The 8,099-nt window shown below is 38.4% G+C and overlaps 1 protein-coding gene across 1 annotated transcript in view; it reads left to right on the top strand.

The window, feature by feature from the left end:
* ccdc69 (coiled-coil domain containing 69) overlaps window positions 1-8,099 on the top strand; it is a 20,841-nt gene that overhangs the window by 5,849 nt on the left and 6,893 nt on the right. Inside the window, exons 2-6 of the mRNA XM_031876190.1 lie at window positions 2,855-2,912; window positions 5,314-5,483; window positions 6,678-6,765; window positions 7,467-7,540; window positions 7,898-7,999. Of these exons, the coding sequence (XP_031732050.1) occupies window positions 2,855-2,912; window positions 5,314-5,483; window positions 6,678-6,765; window positions 7,467-7,540; window positions 7,898-7,999 (492 nt within the window). The remainder of the gene's footprint in view (window positions 1-2,854; window positions 2,913-5,313; window positions 5,484-6,677; window positions 6,766-7,466; window positions 7,541-7,897; window positions 8,000-8,099) is intronic.

Here is an 8,099-nt window from a genome sequence, read left to right as displayed (position 1 = left end):
ACTTCTTTGTTCTGTGTTTCTTCAGAGGGAAACATTCATTACTGTTGTTCAGAAACATGACTCAGTCAAATCTTAACGCACAGAAATAAAACACTTATTTTTAAACTCGATGTGTTTTTCACTTTCAGAGGAAGTCATGTTCTCTGATGTCCCTCCACAGTAAAAGTCCATAAATCCACTTAGAAATCATTCAGTGTCAAAGTAATCCAGTGACTGTCTGTACATGTATGTGTTCACTGCAGACAGGAGCTGCTTACAGACACATCTGCACACTTTTAATGTTTTATTTATTATTACACACAATGGGACAAACATACACACACATGAATACAACAACAATACTACCATCTGAACACAGCAACAATACAGGAAATGCATAAATCAGCTAAGAAATACTGAAACTCTTTTAACAAAATGCCTGTAGTGTAACTTCACGGTAGCGTTATACTTCTTCTGAAGTCCCCCAAAGCATTATGGGAGCTGTAGTTCCACAACATGGTTAATAGAAGTGAGATAAATACTAATAATAGTAATTTATTTTGATTACCTCTAGTTCTGTTGAAGTTCGGTCACATTAGCACCAGTTTCTCACGTCTCCTTGTTGTCAGTGGACACCGTGTGTTTCCTGTTTGCCTCTCAGAGGTCAGAGGTTTGTAACCGTGTGAATGTGGAACACGGACTCTCTGTTTGATAAGAGTCTCATTCTGGTGACGTGTCGGCATCCTGAGTACAGCAGAGTCATGTCACAAACTCCACTTTAACTGAACTTTGAGATGTGACGGGAGTTTAATCAATTTATTGATTTATCAGGTTTTTTATTCTCTGATTTGTGTTTTTGAACAAAACAACAAACAAGTTAATCCATGTGGACTTTGAACAAACGGCTCCTCTGATGTAACGAGCTTTATCTTGAGCTCTGCTTCGTACAAGCTGTGGTTCCACATTATTGATATTATTAATTATTAATCATTCAATCCCCCAATAATCTCATAATGTTTCTACCTGGAGAACGAATCAGAGCGGCTGAGACGCTCAGAAGCTGCAGGTTTGCTCGCCTCACAACAGAGCGTCCATAGAAGAAGAGCTGAACCCATCAGCCAATTAATCAATTAGCTCATTGATTGAGCATTAAGGAGCACATTTTACACCTCACACTCGGTGCGGAGAGAGAAGACGCTGTCCAGGTGCATTGTGGGAAATATAGGATCCAGTGTTTGTGGGAGTGAAAGTCAGGATGTCTCCACCGCTGCTGCTCAGATTAGGAACATTCTGTTTTGAATCTGTGAGTGCAATAACAAAGTGTTCAACAAGTTCAATGATTGTTTAGTTTAAATATTTTTTATTAAACATTTGTTGGCGATTTCATTTTTGCAGGATTAGCTGTTTTTTTTCTGTAGTTTTTGACTGTTTGTCGGACAAATCAAGACGTTTAGTAATGTTTTCTTGACTAAACTATAGAAAACCAGTCAGACATTCTTAAAGCGTTAATCGATAACAGAAAATTATTTTAAGTTTCAGCTCTTATTTTGAAGCCACATGTGACAGAATTACATCCAGTTTTTTGCTACTTTTATACCTAAACCACCTTTTCGCTTCCTTTTACCTCTTTTAGTTTCGTTCTGTCATCACTCATCGGTAAAAACTTGTTTTTAGATCAATGATTTATGCTTTATATTCTGCAGAAAATGAGCCTCCTCTCTGAGAGACGAGACGCTGCACAATCACAGCAGAGGAGCCTCTGCTGTGATTTATGACGTTTTCTCTTTTAGAGCGAGGGCCCCTGTAACGCCTGGAACATATGCTTCTCCTCCTCCTCCTCCTCCTCCTCCTCCTCCTCAGAGGGTTAAACAGACTCTCCTCGAGTCTTCTCCTGAAGCCATCGACGTGTTTAAACCAGAGATATTTATTGTTTCAGCTCAGAGTTTAAATAAAGTTGGTGTCCAGTTTGCTGAGCAGAGTTAGAAGTGTTTATACGGTGTGTGTGTGCGTGTGCATGTGGGTGTTTGTAGGTGTGTGTGTGTGTATATATGTATATATGTGTATATGTGTGTATATATATATATGTGTGTGTGTGTGTGTGTGTGTGTGTGTGTGTGTGTGTGTGTGTGTGTGTGTGTGTGTGTGTGTGTGTGTGTGTGTTTGTGTGTGTGTGTGTGTGTGTGTGTGTGTGTGTGTGTGTGTGTGTGTGTGTGTGTGTGTGTGTGTGTGTGTGTGTGTGTGTGTGTGTGTGTGTGTGTGTGTGTGTGTGTGCGTGTGTGTGTGTGTGTGTGTGTGTGTGTGTGTGTGTGTGTGTGTGTGTGTGTGTGTGTGTGTGTGTGTGTGTGTGTGTGTGTGTGTGTGTGTGTGTGTGTGTGTGTGTGTGTGTGTGGTTGTTTTAAGGCCTTCAGTATCAAACTAATCCAGTGACAGTTGTCTGTACATCAATGTGTTCGCTGCAGACAGGAGATGCTAAGTCAGCGTTTTTAAATTTTATTCATGAAGTACTTTTAAATAGTAACTAAACGTCCAAACCTCTGTTTTCAGCTGCGTTGTACAGTGTGTTATTTAGTGTTGTTGATGGATTCAGGGCCTAACCTCGTGTAAAGTATTTAAACTCTACATATCGTGTCTGCTCATTTATGTCTCATGAGTTGTTGCAGCAATTTGATTTAGTTTAAAATGAAGAGAACGAGTCCTGCTGTGATCCATCAGCAGCGATACTCGATACACAGATACAGACGGGGTTTAGGGTTAACTCTTTAAACGCTGAGTTCACCTCAAGTTTAAACTTCAACACACTGTTTTCATAGCTGCTCTGTGTGTCGATGGCGTCACTGAAACTTTCCTCTTCTGCTTCTCTTGCTGTCGTTATCAGAGGAAAAGCAAGAAGGGAGAGAAGAACCAGAAGGACCAGAGCTGCCGACATGAAGGAGGTGAGTGTGAGTGTGTGTGTTTCCTCCTCTGACTCTTTCTCACTTCCTGTTTCTGAACTAAATGTCATGAGAATCAATCTGACAGCAGACAGTGAGATGAATATTCTGTCTGTCTGTCTGTCTGTCTGTCTATCTATCTATCTATCTATCTATCTAGATAGATAGATGTATAACTAACAAAGTGATTCGGTAACTAAACCAGCATTTTTACATATAAAAATAATTATTAAATATTAAAATGTATTATTTTAGTTGTAATTATAGTATTTATATTCCTATTTATAAATCAGCTTCCAGACCAACAATGTGAAATGTTTTTTATTAATAGTATAATTTGGAATAATCTTTAATTATTATAATTAATAAAAAGCTCATATTTTGGAGGATTTATTGTATTAAAACATGTTTGAACAGACATCTTGTGTTATGATGTCATGTTGTTATAAACACGTTGTAACAGTAGCGTGAGCAGCTGATCGTCGTCTTGTCACAACAGCTGGTAACTGATAACATTCAAACCGGCTGCATTCCATTTAGCTGAGTCAGTTCCAGGGTCCTGTTGTTGTTCATGCTGCTCTCTGCCTCTGGTTTTACTGGATCACGTGATGGAACTGAGCCAGTCGTTAAAACCCAACGAGCTTCACCTGAGCTGTGACAAAGAGCCGTCTGCAAAGCATTATGGGAGGTGTAGTGTCAAAACTATGAACATCTTAACCTCAAAATAAAATAAGAAATATATAAAAATAATATAAAGAGACCATCAGAGAGAAGATGGTCTGTTTCTATAGAGTTATTCTTGATGCTCGTCATCGGAACCACCGGGTCGGATTCTGGTGAAACCAAATGAACTCATGCAGGTTCACCAGAACCTCCTTCAGCTCAGACTCCAGCAGAGACCGGTCCACCGTGGACAGACCCAGATCCTCCAGCAGAGACCGGTCCACCGTGGACAGACCCAGATCCGGCTTCACCTGCAGCCTTGGACCTGCAGTCGGAGCTCCGGAGGGAGGAGGAGAGCTCAGCTCCCAGCAGCAGCAGCAGCAGCTCCTCCTCCTCCTCCTCCTCCTCCTCCAGGAGCAGAGCTTCTCCTCTCTGGGAGTCAACACCAACACCACGCTGCTGGAGACCCAGGACGTATCGCTGGACCCACTGGAGGGAAGGGAGGCACGGGAGAACCAGAACCAGGACTGAGAGGGGCAGACTGTCAGACCCTGCTGCAGTAAAATGAGAGGTTTTCTAAAGGGAGTCTGGTGCTCAGAGACACTACCACTTTAGTCCACAGGGGGCGACAGAATCAACACTAAATAAAGTTCCTTGTTTTAGATTTAAAGTGAGTTTTACACCTGAGGACATACAGGACAGAATACCAAACCAGTCAGCAGGTGATTACAGGTACGTACCTTAGAGTTCATGCTGCTGAATGAACCATCTGTTGTGAAGCAGTGACTCACCGTCAGTCAGTTAACACTCACTGTTCTCATTTCCTCCCGTTTACGAGCAGGTTGTTCAGTTTAATGTTTAAAACGCTGTCGTCATTCTTACAGTTACAGATGTTACAGGAAACAACTCTGGGAAACAGCTGGTTAGAAGTCGCTCAAGATGTCGCCGTTCATGGTTTTTTCCAGCAGTTTGAGAAAGTAGTAAAAATTCTAGAATGTTTTATTTGTCTTCTACACGTCACATGTTTAGATATTTATTATTTTATGGAACAAAGAATAATAATAATATCTACAAAGACGCAGTTCTAACATGAGGAACAGTGAATGTATATCTACTGGAAGGTGTTGTGTGTATCACAGTCCTTCATCACTGAACACACTGTAGTTTATTTTGACTCAATCACACATTCAAATACTCCAAATGTGGATTCATCCGCCGCTGAAAATAGTCCCCCAACTATTTCATCCTGTTTGTTTGATAAAACACTACAGTGAGAAGTATTTTAATATTTAATGTCATTTTAATTATTTGTTTTTAGTATTTTCATATTTTTATAAAAATATGATTTTATATTATCGTTTTTATTGTCATTCTTATTATTAATTTGATAATTGGATTGTTTTCTTCTTCTCATCCTCCTTTTCAGTGCTGTATTAGTACTTTTACACTAACAGAGTATTTTGAGTGTGTCATCATTACTTTTATTGTAAAAGGGTATTTTTACTTTGTGGTATTAGTACTTTTACTTTAGCAAGCTTCAATTTCAAGTACTTAACAATTTAAGAGATTAGTTTATTAAAACAGTGTTTTGTTGCTGAATTTACATACATTTTGGGATTCAAAAGATTTGTTAAAATATCAGTTTGAAGTGACTCCAGTCTGTAACCTGTTCATCCGTTCAACTGTCACCTGGTCACCTGTCCACCTGTTCACCTTCATGTAACGGAGTCCTCCTTTGCAGGTAAACGGACGTCAGGTGAGCCGGACGTCTGTCTGGAGAAGCAGCTCGAGCGCTTTGAGTGGCAGCTGAGGATCTTAAGGTCGGCCAATGGGAACCCGGAGAGGGCGGAGCTTCTGAGAGACCACACGGACAAGGAGGTGTGCTCGCTCGTCCTGAGCCTCCTGGATAAGGTGAGGAGCTCCTCCATCAATCAAACTGTATTGATCTCTGATGACTGAGACGTGGACATGAAGTTTAAATCCAACATGTGGAAATGTTAAAGAATAAAGATTTGATTTCAGTCGAGAAGAACAATTAATTGTGCATGACACCACGTGACAAACAGGAAGAGGGAGATATAACTAACATGTTAATGTGTGGGAGAAGAATACAATAAGATGAAAGAAAAACAATTTTATAGGAAGAGAAATAATCTGAATCAAAGAACTCGGTGACGTTGAGGAAAAACCTTCACTTTAGATTCAATATTAAATATTCCGGTTGAACGTTGGGGGGGGGTAAATAATCGGACTATAAAACATTGACTTATTATTATTATAATATATATATTTCTTAACTGTATTGTTATATTATTATTTTATTTTAATTATTATTAATAATAACATAATTACGATTTATTTTTTTACTATTAATATCGTTGTGTTTTTATACTGTATTTTTATTATTATTGTTATTAGCATCATTATTATTAACATTTTTATTATTTGTTTTTAGTATTTTAATTTCTTGTTAAAAATAATATAATTTTATATTATTGTTTTAATTTAATTTTTAATTATTCCAATATTAATATTTATTTTTCGTTTTATTATTTAAATTTTATTATTATATTTTTATTTTCAATGTTACTTTCAATATTGTTATTTGGAACATATTTATTTGTTTTTATTTTTTATATGTAAAAAATATATATTGTTTTTTTTACTATTATTATTTTAATTATTATGGCGAGAAAAACTTGACACCCTTTAGTGATAACAGACAGTAAGTAAATGATGACACACGAGTTCTGTCGCATTAAAACATGTTTGTGGTGCAGCAGCTTCAACATCTGTTAGAACATTAATGAACATGAGTCACAGTCACATGATCACAGACGTTATTCATGGGTCAGACAGCAGCTGTGCTGCATGAATAAACATCAGATCAACTTCTCTGATTACTGGTTTCTAAATGAACTACAGTGTGTCTGCAGCTTTCACTCTGCACTTTTAATTCATGTTTTTAGGTTATTTAGTTTCAGTCGCTGCTGCCAACAGTCCAGTTTCTCCACAGACGTCGTTCCTGTTTACTCAGAGTTTCCCTATTCACCGTCAGAACGTCTTCACACTGAAACTCGTCTCTTATGTCATTTATTCTTTCAGGTGAAAACGGAGACGACGGCCGATTTGAACGTCGTGCACGAACAGAAAAGTAAATCTGCGACTGAAGAACACGGGAGAAACGTGGAAGGTAACGAGTTACAGACGCACGAAGAAGAGTTTTAGAAATAAATGATTGTGCTGGTCTGGTACGACCTCATGGTATCAACAACAGTTTACATAACTACATAACTTTACCAACGTCTGAATGAGACGTGGACAGACGCGCCACTCTGCATCATTTTGATTTGTTGTGATTTAAAACATATCAGGTTTCATAGCCCAGTTTTAAAATCATGTTTTATGAACAGCTGCTCTTTGATTCTTCATGTAGAGACGAGCAGATGTGAGGCTTTCACACAGAACCTCTGACCACCAGTGTTTAGTGTCAGTATTCACGTCTGCACGCCATGAAGAACTATCAGTTTAAACTTCAAATGATTCACATTTTCAGTGATATGTAGACTTTCACCAAAACCAGTCACTTAACATTTAAATAATCTGTGTTATAATTTTGTTTCTGTCATTTTTCTGCTGTATTTGTGTTTATAAACAATAAAACTAATTCTATTATCACTAAAGATTTGTACATTTTCATAGACACCCGTTTCATTTCTTGGGTGTTTCTTGCAGATTTTATCTTTTGTTAATAGTTGAGTTTGTGCAGAAAGAACAGGACAGCGTGCGTGTGGAGGGAGGAGAGTTTATCAGCTGCTAAACAGCAGAGAATGAATCCGCTCTGCAGGAGGTTTGTGACGATAAAAAGCAGGTGTTTTTGTTTTTTTTCTGCAGAACTGCGAAAGAAACACGAGCAAGAGAAAACTGAAGTGACCGAAAAGTTTCAGGCTGCTGAGAACGTCCTCAAGGTACAAAACAAATCAGACATTAGATAATCAGAAGTCATCTCACCTTAGATGTAGAAGAACTTTACATTTCACCTGGTGGCCTCTCGCGGTATTGCAGCGACTCACAACTCATGTTCCCCATAGACATCATAAAACCGTATATAAACAAGGTGAATCATGACTCTTTCTGTTGTGATTTATTGATCCACTGAGCTTTTACATTTGTAAAACGTTCCTCAAGTCAAGAAAAGCGGTTTAAAAATCTGTCACGTCACCAAAATGCATGTCACACCCGCAGAATCAAACACTTTTCTGTGTTATGTTGTTTTAATTGCATCAGAGTTCCTTTATGTATGTTGTTTAATTAAATGAATGAAGGGTGAAGTGGAGCAGCTGACTGCAGATCTGCAGCTTTATAACGATCTGAAGAGGAGAGTGGGGGAGTCGACGTTTAAGAAAGACCTGCAGAGAAACATTCAGGTGTGTGACGGCGTCTTTGTTTACAGTCTGTTAAAGGATCTAATAATACTGTTCGTTATTGGAGAAGATTTGTGTGTGTGTGTATGTATATATATATACT

The sequence above is a fragment of the Anarrhichthys ocellatus genome, unplaced genomic scaffold (assembly GCF_004355925.1).
Source record: "Anarrhichthys ocellatus isolate YVR2014 unplaced genomic scaffold, GSC_Weel_1.0 scaffold105, whole genome shotgun sequence".
NCBI lineage: Eukaryota > Metazoa > Chordata > Actinopteri > Perciformes > Anarhichadidae > Anarrhichthys > Anarrhichthys ocellatus.
The sequence above is the reverse complement of the archived record's forward strand: the minus strand, read 5'-3'. Positions and strand labels throughout refer to the sequence as shown.